Source organism: Notolepis coatsorum (assembly GCF_963971535.1).
Source record: "Notolepis coatsorum genome assembly, chromosome: 10".
In the NCBI taxonomy this organism is placed as follows: domain Eukaryota; kingdom Metazoa; phylum Chordata; class Actinopteri; order Aulopiformes; family Paralepididae; genus Notolepis; species Notolepis coatsorum.
This window is the reverse complement of record NC_140174.1, coordinates 36,197,061-36,218,495: the sequence shown is the minus strand read 5'-3', so window position 1 is coordinate 36,218,495 and position 21,435 is coordinate 36,197,061. Positions and strand designations below refer to the sequence as shown.

The following is a 21,435-nucleotide window of genomic DNA, read 5'->3' as shown; positions in this document are numbered from 1 at the left end:
AGATGCAGTTGCAAAACATAAGTCTGTTTAATTTCATGTGTTATGAAGCAATATATTGGGTGAATTCAGCCAAAGTGGGACAGATTGTTTTTTTTCAATTTCTGTGACCTTTATCACCCTCTTTTCCAACACACTAACCCAACGTATGACACATGTCTGAATTCCTCAGTGTGTTCCCTATTAAAATATGGAGTCGTGTTGTCATCACTAATGTTTATTTTCACTTGATCAGTCAAAGATATTTTGAATAAAGCAAACCACACCCCGTTTTTATGATATGATTAGGTTCTTAAGACCAGTGGAGCGTTGTAGTCAAGGACATAAAGGTCTGCACTTTTCCAACATAAACTTTCTTTTCCAGTGCATATGTTTCTCATTCACACTTAACAAAGAAAAACAATGACTAGAAAGAAAAGACAATGTATATTCATACAAAAAGAAAATAATCTCTCTCTATCATCACTTACAGTATGACCCACTAGAAGTGTGTGGCGGTGTCTGTAACTCTTCCCTCTGCCTGTATCTTCTTATTTTGCTGTGTTTGTTCGTGGGACGTTTCTGGGCGTCAACCTTTGGGCAGTGGGTGTGTAACTAATGCATTTGGACTTCCGCATATGGGTGGTCCATGACTTGTGTGTGCTCGTAAACATCCTCTTTTTCCAGCTAAATGGTTCACTAAAATATGTTTCTGACAACATTTTAGGTGAGAAATAGGACACGCAATTGATGAATTCTTATTTGATCGGCAACGCCTAGTTTGATGGTTTTATCTGAATTTCGCGAGCCAGGTGCGCGTGCCCGTGCCGAATGTTGTGCTAATGTTACTCGTTGTGCCTTTAAGATCTCCCATTTCACATGATGTCTCACTTTTGCTGAACTCACCTTTCCTGTCAGAATTCCTCCGCATATGTTGTTTGCGTGCAGAGTGGAAAATGAAATATAGTGAGTTTAACAAGGAATATCCACAGTAGGCCTATTACCAGCGGTTCAGGCTGATATCCACCTTGTGTTTCTAGACACACGAAGGACGACGGCTGCATGCTGCGTTTGTCTTTCCACTTTCTACGAGCTTCTGTGGTGCTATCTAAAATGGGATATATTATCCTTAGAGGTCAGTAAATCAAAAAACACCTGGATCCGTTCATTTGCCTTTTACACTTATCATTGCTACAAGAAGAATGAGTTTTAAAGTGTTTTTTTGTGAATACACAGTAGATGCATTATTTATTTGGTTTGGGAATATTCATACACGCAAAAGGTCTCTAGTAATCTTTGCCACAAAGTTAATCTATTCTGGAAGTAGAAAGCGAAAGCAGGCGGGGCATATAGGATGAACACTGACAAGTCATTTACCTGCTTGTGAGGGTAAACATTGATGTGGCACTTTATACACTCTTGTCCCATGTTGGCCCAAGAGTTCCCACTCATCCATTTCCGCTTGCACTTGGGACACTTGTATTCACCGAAACACCTCTTCTTCCCCTGGTACGGGGTCAGACCTTCACCTTTGGGCCGAGCCTGTAAAACAGCAATCGTTAAGACTTTTGACCACACACCTTAATTCCGTCCCGTTTCATGCCCGCTGCAAACTTGGCCTATCATTCAGCCGTGATATATGAGGCAATTCTCGACGTGTAAAACTCGAGGGCTTTGAATACATTTTTGGCTTTTGCTTCTCATCACCTTTTTTCCTGGACGGGACTGACATATTTGGTTACTTTGGCCCGCGGCCAATTCAAAGTGCTGCGTGATTATAAGGGGAATTGATGGCAGCCTTGCTGGTGGTCAAGAGGGGAGTGTGTTTGTGAAGCCGTTTAGAAACGGGGACTGGAATGTTGATTTATGGGTCCTGTCATTACACGGTGGAAAACAGAACATTTTAGTTTGAAGATCTTGCTTAGAATATTCTGCGTTGGGGAAATTAATCACTATGCTTTTTTGATCCCGTTCTCACAGGTTTGTTTTGGGGGGACGGCCTTATCTATACTATAAGTGCTATAAAAAAATATTATATAGACTGTTGAGCAATTCCAACTGTACCAACCATGCACATTCCTCCTTAACGATACAGAAAATGTTAATAGCTTAGGCAATGAAGTTTGAATAGCATAACAATTGTAAATCAAATGTATTTGTAAGAAAGAAAAAAATACGTTTTTTTTCCAGGGAGAAAGTTCCCATTAGAAGTGCGCTCCCTCTTTCCAGCTGTGTTCCCAGAGGACCATAAAGGAGACCCAGACCTATAGACTGACCAATGGGAAAGGCTGCTCCACTACAGGACAAATACCTCAGGCTCTCAGTCATCCCTCCCAGCTGGCCCAGGCCCACCAATCAGGGCGAAGAGAACTCGAGGGGGAGGAAATCAAACCCAGATGAACTCCTCACTTGTATAACATGACAAAATCCTAAACCCATCATAAAGAAATAATCTGCACAAGACTGGTTTGAATTAAAGCCACCCTGACTCAAAACTAGGTTGAGTTATCGCTGGGGCAACGTGCCAACAGGATCCAGGGGTTTTCCATCAGAACATCTAACGTATAGGCTCTATCACGCGTTGGTTTGACATCACGGTGAGAACATGTGTACATTTCAAAATGTGACTGAATGAAAACCCATTATTAAGATTATTCCTTGAGCTACAGTATATCCAGAAAGAAGCTCAACGTATTATAATCCTGTAACAGCCAACTTGTTTAAATGCTGCAATGTTGAGTGATGTGTTGGATGATTCAAGGCCTGTACTTGCACTGTTTCACCACTCTGAGGCACTGTAGGAGGAGTCCATGACAGCATGTATCTGACAGTCCTTTCCCCCTAAGCTACACGTTCCTAACCACGATTGGCAGGTGACCCTGTATCCTGGTCCGAGAAGAATCCCTGTGATCCCCCAGCATTTCAATCACATGGAGTCTTGTGAGCCGGGTCCAATGTCAACTTCATACCAGGCGAGTCGCGCAACTTTTCATGTCGACTTCTGCGCAGTACAGACCAACAGACGCCTCGTACTTCATGATCAGATATTATTACAGCCGCTTTAGTTCGATTTAGTCAATTACAATTATGCCACAATAATGTGGAACGCCCTACCCACAGCCGTAAAGGAATGTGAATCCCTACCCTCCTTCAAAACCGCTCTCAAAGAGCACCTACGGGTGGCTGCAATTAGAAACTGGCCCCGGTATTATGTCAAAATTCCCCCACCCACCCAACCCCCTCCAATGTACAGTTCTGTTCTGTTAGGGGCTCTGCTTGGCATCACACTGCACTCCCTCGCGTACGTGCACGCGCACTGAATAAATTCCACAAATGTACCTTTAATACCAGTATTAGTCTGACCACACCCCTCATCAGCTTACCTTCATAAGCAGGTGTGTGGTCACCTGCTCTCCTCCTTCTCGCTTTCACCACAAGGAAGTGCCTCGGTAGTACCCCACTTGACGTGTTGTTAGTTGACGTGGAGAAAAATATTGTTTACAAGGAAGGAGATACGTTGACATCATATCTTTATTTTCTCTCTCACTATTTTCGAGAAAATACGGCGATATTGTCTTCGTACTGGAGTGTCTGGAAGATGATGATCATTCTAAAAACCCTCCACCGGTTTTCGTATTGGGAGCACGCCGCTGCATGCTTCTCAACTGCAGTTCCTTGCTGTGTTTGTTGGGGTGAAACCTGTCAGGCCACAGCTGAACTGTCAGACGCGCCGCTGTTGTGAGAAGCGGTGGGTTTCAGGTTGGGTGAGTACTGTTGCTGGCGGGCTTCACTTGTCTGTTAGTGCTATGGGGGCTACTTGACAATGTTTATGGAAACCGGCCCCAGGCTAGGGTCCTTTGTTCAGCCACCTAGGCGACAGAAGACCTTGGTCTGAAGACCATTGTAGTTTAACTAGTGGGCCGCGACCATTAACACTGGTGATCCCTGTGTGTTCTGGACGAGTGGATTTCTCTCTGTCCCGTGTTAAGCCCCTTCTTTCATATCCAAATGAGAGTGTTCCTTCACGAGGAGATATGTGCATGGATGTGCGATAGCGGCAGATCCATGTTCAAGTCAGCTACACAGGCCAGTTTGGTATTGTGCTGATTTCGTCGGGTGTTGGTAAAATCACCGTTGTAAAGCAGTGTTGACATCTTGTTTCTCTTTTCTCTTAAAAAGTGAGGAGAGGTTCAGAACGGCGGCCTGTCTGGGTGAGTGTTATGTCATTGTATACATGTTCAGGTGATAGCTGCTTAGCTTACGGTTAGTCAGTCAGCTGTTAGCTGCTGCGTTAGCCTGCTGGGATCGCTGCATGGCCTACTTAGGTTGGGCCTACTGTTAGCCAGTCAGCTGTTAGCTGCGGCGCTAGCATGTCGTGATCACTAGGTAACGTTAGCTTGCTGCTATAGGCCAAGGCGAGCTCGCTTCTGGTCGCGTGCGCCGTTAGCTCGGCGTCTCGCGAGCAGGGGCAGTAGCGCCCGAACGGTTGGAGCGGCCGTTAGCTTAATGCTACTCTGTTGAACGTGCTTTGATTGTAACATGTTTTACACTCTTGACTACGACGTCATCCTTGACAGGGGATGTTTTGTCGACCCTGCCCTGAGCCAGGACGGCAAGGTTGCGTCAACAAAGAGGACTGTAGTGCGGGTTGGAGCGGCGACGCTGCCCAGTTCGAACAACACAGGAGCGGCTGTGTTCCTACGGTGTCTGTGACTGCACTTCGCTGATCTACGTTCCGGGTAGGACAAGGTTTGACCAGACCTTATAACACGTCTTCTGGTTTTACTTTTCTAAATGTTTTGTGGATAACGATGTTTTCCCAAACGTGTGTTGCTGCAATGCATTTAGGATACGACGCGAGTTATGTGTGTACTGTTTTTGTCACTGGCAGTTAGCTTCTCCGTGCAAATCGGGTTGTTGTTACAGATGTGAAAATGATCTGGTTGTTGTGTGAGAAACATCATGGTGTTTATATGTACCGTGTACTCACAACTAAGGTAACTAACCTATGAAGCTATGCTTGGTGACAAGTGAGTAAAAGAATGTTCTTTTCTCAGCCTGTGATGACAATGAACAGTGTGTTCACATATTAACAGGTTTTCCTGTTTTAACTGGCCGTATTGAGGGTAAAATAAAAGGATTGTGTTTCCCCCCGGTTCCCTGGGGACTTTTTCATCCTCCTATCAGACATGTTGTGCACTAGAATTGTGTCTTTTGTGTGGTAGGGATGCGATGTAACCCTTAGCTTGATTGCTGAGGTTGTGCTAAAACTGCTGGAGAAACTTTATTTTCCTAAAAGAAAAGATGGTTTGGTCGCTGTCGTGTGTGCTTAGCAAGGCCTGTGGCCGATACTAATCGAGAATTATGTATTCTCTCATTGTGAAAAACGGCATTCCTCTGTAGAGTGTTTTTGCCATTTTTTGTAGGTGATGATGGGTTGTGTGTGTCATGTGACCTACAACTGGGTTGGACTGGCCACAGAAGCACATGTGTATGTTGGACCGGGGCTCTTAGAGCCCTCTCTATTCTGTGTTTTTTCCTTAGTAAAAATCAGATAGCAGGTTAGCTCATGCGCTGTGTGGAGCTGTCAAACGCTTCATAGAGCTGACTATGACTGTGTCATATTCTCTTTTTGTCATTACATCGTATCATGGGTGTGGGGTCGTAAAGGGGTGAACTGGTAACCTTTCCTCTCCCCCTTGTTTCTGTCGGTCAGGGGTACACCCCCTGTCCTTCAAGGTTCCCGTCACGTGGCGGTTCGGCACGTTACGGGGGGGGGGGGGGGAGGGAGTTTCCTGGTCCCACGGCCTGGTATATTGGGCGTGTGCACCGCAGGAATTCCCCCGCCATAGAGTACGTCACCGTGCGCGTCTCTGTTGGTAGGACTTCCGTGTGCTGTTCAGGTCCATGTGATGGATCTGTTTCAGGGGGGTGGTCAGGGCTCCTCCTCACCAAGCGCCTATTCGGGCCTTCTGTGAGTTCGGACTCCTTCTTCCATGTGAGGGAGCCTCCATCAGAGTACAGAGCCTTCCTCCTCAGATTGTCAAAGTGAGTGGACCCTCTAGAAGGTGTCCTATTCTATTGTATATGTATTCGATTCAATTCGATTGTTGAGTGTGTATGGGTTCAGTGCCTCTTCCCCGGAGAGCCCTAAAACCAATTTTTTACATGGCTCAAGGTGCAATATATTCTTTTCAATCTGTACAGCTCGCGTGGGAAGTCTCTCTGGGGATCCCCGTCTCCTTCCTATGGGAGGGTGGTGGGATGTAAAAATGTGAACAATTTTTACCCCTGGCTGTGTAGACTGGGATACATACTGTTGATGCTTCCTTCTTTTCTATTCAAAAAGTGTTGGAGTTAGGAAGTGTCACACCCCTCTTGTCGTTCCCCTGGGCGCCTTGGGGATTCAATGACAGGTCTAAATAGCCTGTTCATTGATGGGGGTGTGTCCCGACGCACGTATAGTGCTAGCTCGCTGTAAACAGGCGACTGACTGGCACGCCTTGGTTGCTTGTGGTTGAAACGGCGTTTTTATAAAGCAACTGAGATGGGGGTTTTTCCTCTTCCGACGACCAAATCCCACGACCTGGGTTGGTTTTTCGACGGATTCTCGTTCATGTCTGGGGGATGATGACGGAATGGATCTGAACATATGTAGAGGGGTCTCACGCCCTTGGGGTGGGCCACCAGGCACGGTTCGCCCGAACGTCTGGGTGGCGCCTTCTTTTCATGTTAAGATCGACACGCATATCTGCCCTTTCTCCTGGAGTAGGCATGTCGGCGTGATTAGGGCACGGGACTGGTTCTGGTCACGCTGGTCCGGATCAGTTGAACCCGTTGTCCGCCGGGGATGCAGATCTGCTGTTCTGGTACCCTGAGGGACTTGGGCTTTTTTCAGGGGGAAAAATGCCAGGTCGGTCCGTGTGTCACGGGGTTAAGCGCTATGGGGACCCTGGTTAGGTACGTTTTTACTCAGCACTGTCGTAATGGCTTGCGGCCATGCCAACCTGTACACGCTTGATCTCGTCGGATCTCGGCCGCTACACAGGTTGGTCCTTGTTGGTACTTGGTTGGGAGACCGCCTGGGAAGGCCAGGTGCGGTGTGCTTAGGGGCTGGTTCTCCATTCTTTTTCGCTCCTCTCTCGCGCATGGCGAAGAGGGGCCTGTTGGGGTGGTCTTTGACCTCCTCTGGTGACCCTGTGCTTCCCGTATCGCCAGGCCCGGTCCGAGGTAATGTTCGTCGACCCGTAGACCTGGGTTAACCCTTTTTTGAAAACTGAGACACTTGTACTGCGGTATAGCCGGTGTATACCCGCAGGTGTGTTTTGGAGTTTTTTCTTGAGGGGTTATAGGAACAACCACCGCATTGGGTAACGCCAAGGTGGTTGATTCCCTGGTGTGTTGGAGCAGTGTCAACTCTCGGGTTCACCGGTTGAGGGTGCCCCTGCACGTTCATGACGTCTGCCAATCGTGTCAGCCTTCTCTGCCTCAACCCCTCTGGGTGGGGGTTTTTAAATAGAGGCTTGGTCATTCAACAACGCCAGCATACGCCCCTTCCGCGTGTGTTCAGCTGTCCCCTCTGGCGCCTGTCTCGTCCGCAGTCTCCAGGCTAGGGTTAACAGCCTGTTGGCTGGTTTTTCCCCGGTGCGCTGCCTGCTTCCGTTGGTTAACCTTTTTTGTGTGCTTACGGCCATGCTGACTGCCTGTTCTGCAGGGTCAGTGTGCCAGGCGGTGTACTATTGGGGGGACAGGGCCCGCTCGGCTTACGGCCATACCAACCTGAACACGCCCGATCTCGTCCGATCTCGGAAGCTAAGCAGGTTCTGGCCTGGTTAGTACTTGGATGGGATACCGCCTGGGAATACCAGGTGCAGTAACTGAGGGGCCTTTGTCCGAATACGCTGGCGATGTGGGGGGCGGGGCACTACGTGCCCACCTGGTGGGGTCTTGATGCTGGCCCGCGGGAGTCCAGTCCTTTTGGTGGGTCTGGGTCTTCCTTCGCGCTCCGCTGCTACGGCCTTGCCACGGGGTTGGGTTTGCCCTTGAACCCCGTGATTCTGGGGGCAGTAACAAGGTTGTTCCTCCGTTCGTTCCCGGGTGGCATGCGGGTTGTGCGTGTGTGTAGTCGTGGGGTCAAGCCACGGTCTGCTCACCCTGTGCGTTGAGTTGCTTGAGTGCCTCTTCGCACGGTCGGGTCCGTCGCCCTCCCGTGAAGCCCCTAATAGGGGGGATGCCCTCCATTAGGGGGGGTCGGGGGGGCTCGGCCCTCCCTGTTCTGATGGTTGTGAGGGGCTGTCAGCGGGGTGTATTTGTCAGCCAGCGGCTCCGCTTGGCCTCCCTTTGTGCAGTGTGATGCCAAGCAGAGCCCCTAACGGAACAGAACGTTAGGTTATGGCTATAACCAAGTTCTGTTAGTTAGGGGTGACGCTTGGCATCAGACGGCCACTGCAGCCCTTGACCTCACCTTGTGGTGAAAGCTTGGGAAGGAGGAGAGCAGGTGACCACACACCTGCTTATGAAGGTAAGCTGATGAGGGGTGTGGTCAGACTAATACTGGTATTAAAGGTACATTTGTGGAATTTATTCAGTGCGTGTGCACGTACGCGAGGGAGTGCAGTGTGATGCCAAGCGTCACCCCTAACTAACAGAACTTGGTTATAGCCATAACCTAACGTTTCTTCCCCTTCGGATGTATATATTTTTTCATGATATCTTTTTCTAAAACAGTTCTGTCTTGTATGTCATAAATCTCTTGATGAATTGGAAATGGGGGACCCTGATGTAAACAAGACGAAAGTATTTTTCTGGTCTGCATCCTCTTAGCAGTTGTTTGTATTGAGCCGTACTGTATTGTACCCATTCTGCAATCTGTTAATAAAGTTTTCAATCAATCAATCACAGCCGCTTTAGTTCGATTTAGTCATTTTCCCAGGGATCACGCTTCCTTGGTGTCCCTGTCCCGAGCTGCGGTTCCAAAGAGAGCGGGCGAGAGCCTCGTCTTCCTGGAGGAGGAAGCAGCTTGTTCACTGTGCAGAACCAGCAAAACAAACTGTGGTGTACAGAGTACCAAAGGCCACAGTGCACTCCCGACTTTCCACTGGTCCCGGACAAAGCGGTGTCACTGACAACTGACAAATGAATATGACACCGGTGACCGGGCACTGGAGCAGAATGTACATTGTGGCCTAGGGGACCGTCATCGAGCTAGTCGATTAGATTAGATTCAAATGTATTGTCATAAATTGATTTAATCTACAAATCTGTAAAAATAAATATATATATACAGTTATATACAGTGTTTCCCACATGATCCCTCACATGTATTACACACAGAATACGATCTGCACATAGGCCTGCGCTTCAGATCGCCCAAGTGGAAACTGAAAAGATTCAAAAACTAATTTGTGACACTTTCAATGAAATGTGGTCACAACTAAACACGGGACAGTGCAATATACAAGAGCAATACAACATAACCCTGGACGTACTGTATGGGACTGTGCCGCATCAGAATGAATAATGTTGGTTGGGAGGGAAGGAAGGAAGGGGTTACATCGTTTCCTCTGATGTCTTGTTTGTATGTCTGTCTATGCTGTAACATGGTTGTCTTGTCTTGTGTTTTCTTTTTTATAACACGGTATTGTGTGTTCCGACACGAAACACATTCCTGTACCAACAGACAATAAAGAATTATCTTATCTTATTCAGGATGGGGAAAAAAGACTAGACTAACAACTAACAGTGTCGGTCGCCCCACCTCTCAGTGGAGGGAAATGGAAGTTTTAAGTGAATGCAAACATTGTTCATCGTATTCTGGTGTTGTATACAACTGGTATATATACGGTACTTGCCGTATATTAGCTTCAAAGGATCCGTTTGTAATTGTATGTACATATATGCAAGGTAACCGGAGAGGATTGTTGGTAAAGATATAATTTCATTATACACACACACACACACACACAAAAGGATCAGTGACACATATCCAGACGTGCTTTCCCAGCCCCTAAAGCAGATTTCTTCCTCTATCTGGTTGAAGATCTTTGGCATATGAAACCACAACGCATGTGTGACTGTTTAGGTTCAAGATGTACTCTGCCGTCGCACTGAGTTGAATTATGAACGCACACATTAAAACGTTATTAGATCCATTTCCAAAGCATCTCCGAATGTGAAACCCAATTATAATTTAATACGTTTCTACCTCAACCCTCCAGACCCGGAGTTCCTATATAGTACAGCGAGGTAGAAACCAGGTTTTTTCCAACTGTGCCAGATAGGCTTTGGCTCGCGTTCTCCTCCTTCCTGGTGCGAGAGGCCCAGGACTCTAGGAGGTTGGCTGACTCCCTTTGCCATCATCTGGAAACCATCAGGATAAACAATGGAGTTCTCCGAAGCCTGGAACCCCCCACCACCAGTCAGTTTCTCTCTCTCTCTCTCTCTCTCTCTCTCTCTCTCTCTCTCTCTCTCTCTCTCTCTCTCTCTCTCGCTCTCTCTCTCTCTCTCTCTCTCTACCTCCTTCACCCTCTCCCCCACTCCCTCTGCCTCCCGTGGGATATCCATCCTGGAGAACACGAGAACACTAGACCCATCGGATACCATGTGGTCAATTACTCCACACTAACAAACCCGGAGCCCTTTTCCGTGTTTAGTTTGGATTGGACCCCCGGCCTCACGGAGGAGTCCAGCTGTCACCAAAGGAAAACACCCTGGATAAATGCTCGGATTGACATCCACAGAGATAGTCCCTATGCGTTTTTACGACACCTACTGTATGCAGGCTTACGTAATATCTCGCAATGTCTTATGTAAGCAATCGTATATTCTCTCCAAGAGGGTTTCGAAACCCAAATAATCTGAAATGGGTGGTCAGTCATGTCTTCGCTAAGCCTTTCATGTTCAAATGACTTCCGCTAGTCAAAGTAAATTGTGATTGAGCATGCTGTAACAGTTGTCTCCCAAATCAATCCAGCTTTTGTCGATTCATCAGATGTCCCATGACGTTTCATAGCCATATGACAACCGTGTCAATCTGTCATTTTATAGGAAAATTACTCGCTTGAGGGTGCTGCTGTAGCATACTTGTGGTGCACCCCTTGAGTTTGAGTATGTAGTAAACCTGAGGCCATATGGTTTGTGGTCATACACTGTATGTATTTTAAATGTTTCACTCAGAAAACCATTAACGACCCCCTGTGGAGACATTATCCTCCCGGGAATCTGTATTGCCTTTGGTTTAACACTTTTTTTTTTATTATTCTTTGAATATTTAAATTTTATTAAAGCCCCAATCTGTGATTTTCTTCTCTTTTTCAAGTTTCATCTTTAGACTATTTGAAAATGTCTTAACCCTGTAAAATGGAATATAGGTCTGTTTCACAGAAAATTAAAAACTCATAACATGTTTTCTATTTTACATTTTCTATCATTTAAAAATCTATTATACATTTTCGGCGGTGTGGCTACCCCCTTGTTCACGTTTGAATTACTTTATAATATTTTTTTTATATAATAATAATTTCCTCCTAAATAGTTTACCGATTGCTGATATTGATTTCTGGAACATGAATAATGTGAATCTATCTGTGTCCACATACCGCCATGCCTCATTTGCAATGGCAGGGACAAGTTGTTATATATATATATATATATATATATATATATATATATATATATATATATATATATATATATATATATATACACATACAGACTCAGACGCAGTTATATAGAGTGAGACGGAGTAATAAAAACATATATACTACAGTACAGCTATACAGGCGTGCCCTCATCTCGTTCCGTGTGCAGCTGTTCTCACTGGGCCATAATGCTGAGCTCAGCATTCCTGCTCCGCACATACGTTCAAATGCAGATAAACCCACCACCACCAGAAACAAGCCCCCCCCCCCCCCCCCCCCCCCCCCCATATGAGCTGGTGGTAACGGTCGTGTCACAAAGCCACTCTATGAAGACGAGAAAAATAAGACATGTGAACCAGGAGTACAGACCGCAGAGCTGTGATTCAAGGAAACAAGATGTGAGACTCGGCCGATAGAAGCCAACTTATGTCCTGTTTTACACAATGGCATTTCCTATTTTCCAAACGCTATCAGTCCAAAGGGTCCACAAATGGAAACATCGAGATTTCAAACAATCCCGTCCCAGACAACAGGAGGGGCTGCAATCCATGTGTACATCACCCCCCCCCCCCCCAAATCACCACCCCGTCAACTGCACTGTGTGAGGATTAACCTTCCATCCCCCCGTCAATATACACATGATTAGAGAGCAGTTAGGGGCCACAGACCAGACGAGTGCCTCTCTCTGTTTGTCAGGATGTACTCCCTGAGGTTTCCAATAACTTCTGTATTGGAACTCGGATAGATGCTACCAGTCCATGGTATTACCTTTTAAATTGGGATGTGTTTATGGTCTGGACATAGAAACACAATGTACCGCCCCCCTCCCAATCCCCGAACGCACGTAAGCACACACAAAAATACACACACTTTTCCCAGAGAGGCATGCCTCTTAGCATCTAGTTCAGACATAGTGCTGCCTCTATGGAAGACGGATCGTCTATCAAAGAAAATCCACGATGACGGCTATACACACACACACACACACACACACACACACACACACACACACACACACACACTCACCCACACACACATACACGCCGCCTGCTCCGCACACACTGGGCTCAGGTCTAGGCCAGGGTCAAGTTGACGACTTGTACAGCTGTAGGGCAGCATTATATTTCACACAGGGTGAGTGACAGGGGCAGGTGGGCCCGACAGACAAACAAGACAGGGAACAGGGGGAAATATTCCCAGCTTTATTTCAAAACATGGCTGAGTGAGGAGGGGTTATCAGCACGTTACGCTGGGAATGAGATGGAAACGTGACTCTTGTGGTGGTGGTTTGTTCTAACGCCTTGATTCTCAGACTGGGGTTTGGGGTCCCCCAGGGGTCGTTGTGGGGGTCCCCAGAGAATTGATAAATAGTTCAATCTCACTGTTTCATTCACTAGGTGACACAATAACATATCGTACTGAGAGAATGATTATTCTGATCATAGGTTTCGCACCCCCGTCGTTAATCTATCTGCCACTACTCTGTAATATATACTGTACCGTTTTGCCGCATTAAATCAAATCATAATATTGACATTTTCACAGTTGGGAGTCCTCAGAGATTGGGGTCAATCAAATCAAATGAAACAAGAAGATGATCTGCAGCTAAATTGAAATGTTGCCTTATTTTATCCTTAAAACCATATTTATTGTGAGGAATGATATTCATAATGTGTTGTCATAACTGAAAATATGTCTGTTTATGTACTGTACTAATAAATGTAAACAAACTTTTTCCAGCCTAAAAAGTCATGTAAGACTTTGTGTTTGGCTGTCATGTACTGTCAAACCTTGAAATCCTTTTCTTTTTGTCATTACACCATCTTCGCAGTACTTAAGTAAACTAAATATTGTGAGTATATGCAGCAACACATCCATGGGCTTGAGTTGAAAGTGCAGAACTATCTTTTTTTAATATGATTTAATGATGACAAATCACACTTGAACCCTGCTGCTGTGCAGTAGGCTATTATCTTGATAGGTCATGTTGCTTCTTATTAATGTTACTGTAGTCAGAGTCCTGGAACGAGTGCCTGACATATGTGCCAAATCTGTTTTTCTCTTGTGCTGCAAACCCTTGCGAAAAAGTATTGTGGTATTTCCCCCCAAAAAGTAGCATAATATTTCCATCATTTTGTTTTGTCACTGCCACACTACCAAACGGTTAACCCTTTCACTGCGACAATGCACAGAAGGTTAACCCTTTCACTGCCACACAACAGCCAGTTAACCCTTTCACTGCCACACAACAGAAGGTTAACCCTTTACTATCACACTACCTTCTGTCTTGTGGCAGTGAAAGGGTTAATAGATTACACACCATGGTATTATTTAGAATTAGTACCATGGACCATATTCACATGGCGGCTCTTATGTCATGCTCAGATTGGGATTCCTTTTCCACCCCAATGATAGGATATAAAGGGTGGAAAGGAATCCCAACCTGAGCATGACATAAGAGCAAAATGGCCACCTTGTGAATATGGTCCATGTTGATGCACGACTTTTACCATGACAGTACCATGAAATGTAATGTAAATCATACATGGGCCGGTACCATGGTAAAACTAAACCTACCAGCACACTACCAACACTATACTATTGCTGCAGGAAAACATTTCATTTCAGATATACTGTATGCCTTCATCAGAACTGGACAATGGATATACACAGTAAGAGTCACGAGAGTACGATAGATGTCAGGGTTAGAAAAAAAGTCGGTTTGCTTATTAAATTCAAACCATGCCGATAACACACCACCGAATGACAGGAACACAAGTGAGCCACAGATGAGCTTATCTGTCAAAGATTTCACACTCTCCTGAGCTCGTTTCCCTTTCCTGCTCTGGTCCTCTCACATGCTGCTGGGCAAATGGAAACATCCTGATGCACAATAACCAAATCCTCCGTCACAACCAGGGATGGGCGACGTGGGAGAAGAATAAATATCACAATATTCAGAGGGGCTTCTCATCTGTCAGCTGGTCGGCCCTGGGAGGCTGACGTCTGGCATGGAGGCCGAGGGAGGGTGTGTGTGTGTGTGTGTGTGTCTTCATGTCAATTGGCTAAAAGGGGGGTGTGGCAATGGGAGTGGCCTATCGCAAAAATCTATTGCGAATTCGCCCTTGTTTCAATAATATCATATCTGCTCTGCAAATCCCATGTTAAATAATCCAACCGATGCTCATCATATCTGATTATGTTTTATTTTTTTATCTACTTTTTCTCCCATTTTCTATTTTTCTCCCATCCCAATTTTGTATCGTCCAATTCTACCCTCCCCTGTCTCGAACGCTGTTAAGCCATGCCTCCCACAGGCCGGCTGCAATGTGGACGAAGCCTTGCATCACGTGTCCCCTCCAGTAGGCTACTCGAGGAGGCAGCCGTCGCATCTTTTCACCTGCACAGCGCGATCTCTCAGCGGCGGGGGTCTGATTCTACTGCGCAGGCGCACCAACCGACCTGTAGGAGTCGCTGTCCACAACATCCGATCCCCACCCACCAGCTTCCCACCCCCTAATACTGCCAATTGTATTAGTATGAACGACCAGCCAAGCTGGTAGCAATGCCAAGAGCTGGGCTCGAACCCAGCATCTCCTGCATTAGTGATGAGCGCCTTGCCCACTGCGCCACTTAGCCGTCCCATATCTGACTATGTTATGATTTTATATGCCGTGTGATTTTATATGCCTTTTTTGTTCTCGCTTATTTCTATATGTACACTTGACGTGACTGTAAATGAGGGAAACCTCAGTTGCCTTTTGAGTTTAAATAAAGGTTTGAAATTAAAATGAAATGCATGGAAAAGGACAATACAGTAACAAACTGAAACAGTCTCACTCAAACATTTCAGAAATCCTCTTTTGGGAGAAATCTGATTCAAATTCAAAAGCAGTTTTTGTCCTATTTAATTTAGAAGGAGGTAAAAAAAAATTATCTATCACAATTCACGGCATAAGAAAAACCCAACAATAACACAACACAGATCAGACATCAATAAACAATATGTTTTGGTTTATTTACCAGCCCTCCTAATCACAACAGTAAGGATGTCATGATGATCTACTCCTGCGAGCTGAAATGAGGGAAAACATGGGTGTGTGTGAAGTTGAACAACAACAGAGGGAGAGAACACATTTCACCAGCTCTTTGAAACTCCTACACTCCGAGTTCTACAACATCCATATGTCCTCTGACTGTATGACAGCGGTTGGTTATCAGAGGGAGTCTATCTACACTACATTCCACTGCTTCCTCTATCTGTCTCATCCCTCTCCTACCTCTCAGAAGATGCTCTGGCCAAAAGCAACAGAAACCAAACTCGGGGCCAGAGATAACAAGATTTATCTAGCAACAAAAACAAAAGGACCAAAGCGACGTTAATCAGTCAGTGTTGCTTGAGAATCGCCAGTCACACTCAGCTGAAACAGGTCACTGTATCCAAATAAGAAGCACATGTTTTCTGTGCTGTAGAGACATTGATATGCACTTGTTGTGAGTGTATCTGTGTCTTTAAATCTGAATCTAGTATTCTGTAAGATAAAACATTAAATTAAATGTCTATTTTCGTTCTGTTTTTCTTCTTCAATTAGCTAAGATGGATTTCAACTGAAGACTGGTCTCGTCTTTTCTCGGCTAGAGAGTAACAAACACAAGCGAACTTCAAAGCGTTGAGTCAGACACCCTCTCTCTTAACCCCTCGCCACTGTCAAAGGATTCTCTGTCCGAGGTCATTTCGCGAGCCTCTCATCTTCTGTCCATTCAAACATTATTAAACCCCAAAGTAATGACACAGCACTCCTCACAACTCAAGATTCTTCAGGCCTGTTCATTTCCTCTCCCACACAATGTTCCAGAAAACACGTAACTCATGCCGTGTTTTGGAACCAGAATCTCTGAGAGACACTGACCACTGCTCTGTCCCTCTCACCCGTCCCGGTGTACCGCCTCGCACCAAACTAGAATTTAGGCAACCGAACATTCTAATTACTGCCACCGGCCAATTGAAAGCTCTAGAATTATGGAATTCCGAGACGGAACTCTTGAGAACATTTTAAACGACAAAGCGGCGCACCTGAGAGGGTTAAAAGAGACCCCTGATAGCCTTATCAGCCAAGCGGGGGGCCCTGTTCGCAGACGAGAAGACAGGCAGGGGACGACTGCATGACTGCAGCCAAGCGAGCAGCAAGGGCTGCGGCCCAGCCAGCACCCGCTGAGTGAACAATACTATGCCTGACTTCCTGACCTTTGCCTCCGAAGCCCCTTTTGGAGAAACAATACGCTCCTTATTTTAGCCCCAGGCCCTTCCCACTGTACAGCCTCTTACTGTCAGCGCACTGTCACTTGTGTGCTCACTTTACAGTAACAAAGTTCATCGGCTTAATTGGTCAGGGGTCACTAAATCGTCGGAGTCTTACGACCTTGGGTTACAGAGGTGGATGGGGGCACGGTGACACATTTATTACTATATGTAGACTAGACTGATGAATGGTGAATATCATACCATTTGCTGGTAGCGGTGTAAAAGTGGCCTTTGAAGATTGAAAGGGTAACAAAGCCTTTTTAATCTGACTATACGGTGTATAGTCTTTTGGGGTGTTTTCTTTTTAAGAGATCAGCCACACAATACTTCTGTTGCGCTGTTCACTTACAAGGGGCACGTTGCCGGAAAAACAATGCTGATTTATTTTGCACATAATGTCGCACACATCCAAAAACTCTAACCCGTTTTGCACATGTTTAGTCTGACAGTTATTGGGAGTAATGAGTTTCAATATGGCCACCAGTGATGTCATCGGGGACATTGAATCCTTGTGTTGTGTTAATTACTGCTGCCTTTCATTGAGTTGTAATTAACACAAGGATTCAATGTCCCCGAATGTCACTGGTGGCTATGTTCAAACGTATTTCATCATCATCATTTATTTATTCGTACATGGAATTACCACAGTCCAACAGTACATATTAATATAATTCACAAAATTCCATTTAAATAACTGTCAAACTAAACTAATGTATGCAAAACTGTTTAGAGTCTTTGGATGTGTGTGAGATTGCAAAATAAATCAGCATTGTTTTTTGGTGAAGTGCCCCTTTAACATGAAAACAAGTTTTTGTTTTATACTGTCTATAGTGGCCATTCAATGCCTTCAGCGACACAGTTATGGTACAGTAAGCAGCCCATACCGCCCATATACTGTACCTATTACAGTTCTATATGGACCACAAATACCACAGATTCCAGCCAACAGGAACAAAAAGCAGTTTGTTCATTAGTTATGGTGACACGATGTTCAGTTCTGCTCGGACTGAAGAAGAGCTTCTTTGTCACGAAGAAGACGGACTTAATCATTGCTTTGGGTTCGAAACCTAGCAACATGCGATAAAGTCTGACATCATCTCCCTGCGAGGGAGCGAGAGCAACGGAGAAAGCCAGCAGAAATGGTTTCCAGATTTTTTACACATTCGAATGGGTGGGGGGGGGGGGGGGTGCCGTTAAGAAGAATCGTAAATATCTCTGAAGTAATACGTCTCAACCTCCCGGTGCCGCGAGTAACCCAACTCTCCACTATGGTGTCAACAGGATGCTTGCCACGCCAAGGGCAGCGTGGATTAGTATATCTGACGTGCTCGAGTAGAACGGCAGCACTTAAAAAAACGTGAAAGTCTGATGTTCGTTTGGCACGTAATGAAAAAATAATAATAAAGGAGGAGCCTTATCGGATGACTCCCCTCAAAAATCAAAAGGAACTGACGGTACTGAAAAGGGGAAACTAATGGACTATATCCCCGAACTGACCCACTTTCATTCTTCTCGCTAATTACTGATACCGGCGTTAGAGCTCGATGGTCCCCAGGACGACCAGGTTTAGCCGTCCCTGACGGGCTGCCGTCCCCCTGTGATGTCTTAGCAGAGAGGCAGACTTTCAGAGTTAGCAGAGCATGGGCCCCACTCCGCTGTACCTCTCTGGAAGGCTGTTAAAACAGACCCCGCACTCCCACTTCCTGTGTTCTTCTTCTCTCTTCTTACTGAGCCATGAAATTCCTTGATTCCTATCCACCGACGCTCCGATCCCGAACCCAGCCAGCTACGTATGGTGGCCTGGGATGGGCGTTCCACTAATCCTTGTGTACTTTTGCTAGCGCTGTATTTCTTCCTTGTAAAAGCAGCTAATGGTGCTGTACACTAAAGCACGACATCTTCCAACAGAGTCATGGAGAAGCACCCCGGCTTCTCCGTTCCATTAACCTTATGACTCCCAGATCCCCACACAGAAAGGAGACATATTGTACCAATACTCATGTGTTAAAGGATGCCACCCCCCCCCCCCCCCCCACCCCCCCCGGCCTACGTCCTGCTCTGGACTTCCAAGTCGGCAATCAAGTCATACATCAGGATAGTTGAGACTGAGTGGTAATACCAGGGGTCAAGACCTGAGACAGAAAATGATGCAAGGTGGCACTTACAGCAAAGCAGCATCGTAAATTACCCCAGAGACCAAAGTAACCCTATGTGTGTAATTATGACAAGATGTTACTGCTTTTATAGGGGACATTTACTTTTAGAGAAAAAAAAATCTTTCACATTTTTGTACATCAGTAACACAAACGTCCATTTGTCCGTCAAGAACAAAAGTATTCGTCGTTCCTCCTCGCAGTGTGTCTTTGATCAGACTCGTAATATTACACTTTGACAAACTGAGGTACTGAAGTCGCTCGTTTTCTATTTGGCAAAAGAGAAACCATAACACATATAGATCCACATCCAAGAGAACACTGAACAGCTATTTCCACCGGGCAAACAGACTACTGCCAAATAGACTTGAGTATACACACAAAAGCACCTTAAGTGACTTACACACAAGCACACTTATTACACACACACACACTACTGCTACTTACACTGTAGATTCTCTTTTTTTCATATTTTATCTGCTGTTTTTTTTTTACCTTGTAGGCTTGTGAAAAACATATACCTTGTAAAGATTGTATAGATTGTTGTGTATTATTGTTTATGGCTGAGGAGCTGGGAAAACCAAGCATCTCACGTTTTTCTGAATGTATGTACATTTTAAAAAGCTGTGACAATAAAATAATCTGAATTTGAATAGGTGGTTGCAGCGTTTGCTTAATGCAATAACTAAATGCATTTGGGCCCAAACTGTTCCCTAGCAACAGAATTTCAATGAAACTGTCTATATATATATATATTTTTTTTTACCAACTATTCCAATATATGTTTTAACAACCAGTAAAATAACCAAGTTCAACGTCTGCTTTATTTAACGCCACATGTAGGCCTCACATCCTGCCCATCCGTCATTCAATCCCTTTCCATTACATCTGACTAATGTCACATATTTCCCCATGAAAATGATCAATGGTTGACGAGCGCCTGCACATAAAGTCGTGGTGATATTTCATTCCCCCGTAGTGAAGCGGAGGCTCTTGCTTAGCTCCACAGAAAAGCCTATCATCTTTCATTAAGGCAAGTCTGGAGACCCAATCTAGCATCTGCTGTTCATTACCAACCTGCGGCGGGGGTACAACTAACTCAAATATGTGCATGCATGCATTACATGCCTGCAGAATTATGGAATCTGCTTCACTTTGGGGGAGAGAGAGAGAGAGAGAGAGAGAGAGAGAGAGAGAGAGAGAGAGAGAGAGAGAGAGAGAGAGAGAGAGAGAGAGAGAGAAAAGAATGGCCACTTAAAAGTTCACAGTTTGAAATTGGTATGTCTAGTAAAAGTTCAATAACATTGATGCATGTAATGATGGGCTATGTCTGCGCAGTGGAAATTAAAGGGGCACTTCACCAAAAAACAATGCTGGTTTATTTTGCACATAATCTCGTCAAAATCTCATCCAAAAGTAAATGAGTTTGAGTATGGCCACCAGTGATGTCACCGGGGACGTTCAATCCTTGTGTTGTGCTAATTACAGCTCTGTGAAATGATGTAGATGAAAAAATAGCAATATCTTGTTCTACCTTATCATTTCATGGAGCTGTAATTAACACAACACAAGGATTCAGTTTCCCTGATAACATCACTGGTGACCATATTCAAACTCATTCACTCTCAATAACTGTCAGAACTAAATTAATGTGTGCAAAACTGTTTAGAGTTTTTGGATGTGTGTGATATTAAGTGCAAAATAAAGTATTGTTTTTTGGTGAAGTGCCCCTTTTTTGTGGAATAATTTTTCATGGCTGCATATGGATTGATGATGTCAACTTTATCTACTAATCCTCTTAAAGGAACACGCCAACATTATGGGAAATGTCCTTATTGTCTTCTCCAGAGTCAGAAATAGTAGTAGAAGTAGGAGTAGAAGATAGATACCAATTTCCTCTCTGTGCGTTCAGTAGAAAGCTATCCGGCTGCAAGCTAGCCTAGCTTAAAACAAATGAATGGAAGTGGATATGGACCAGCTAGCCTAGCTGTTGGCCAAAAACACCTCTCCCGGAGTTTTAAGCTAGTCTAGTGGTCCGTATCCGCTATTTCCCATAATGTTGGCGTGTTCCTTTAACTCATTAATTGCCCAACCCGAGATAAGTCGGGTTAACTCGACATCCGTTGGCTGCCAGACCCGAGATATCTCTGGTTTTGGTCGTTTATTCTTTTATTCAATATTTTTATTCATTATTCATCTAGGGACCTTGGTGTTACCATAGGGAATGAGTCTGAGATCGCCAAAGTGCAATACCGGCTGCATCCAGCTAGACGGCGGTATCGAGCAACCTGTGCAACGGTCAAATGTCACCGGGCTCACTTTTCCTTGTCGGGCGAATGGAGCGGTTATAACGATCGGATTGAGA

General features: G+C 45.2%; 1 protein-coding gene across 1 annotated transcript in view; it reads right to left on the bottom strand.

Moving 5' to 3' along the window:
• The window catches only part of LOC311235910 (zinc finger CCHC domain-containing protein 24-like), a 30,815-nt gene that overhangs the window by 874 nt on the left and 8,506 nt on the right, over positions 1-21,435 (bottom strand). The window contains exon 3 of the mRNA XM_084323436.1: positions 1,354-1,518. Coding sequence (XP_084179562.1) covers positions 1,354-1,518 — 165 coding nt within the window. The remainder of the gene's footprint in view (positions 1-1,353; positions 1,519-21,435) is intronic.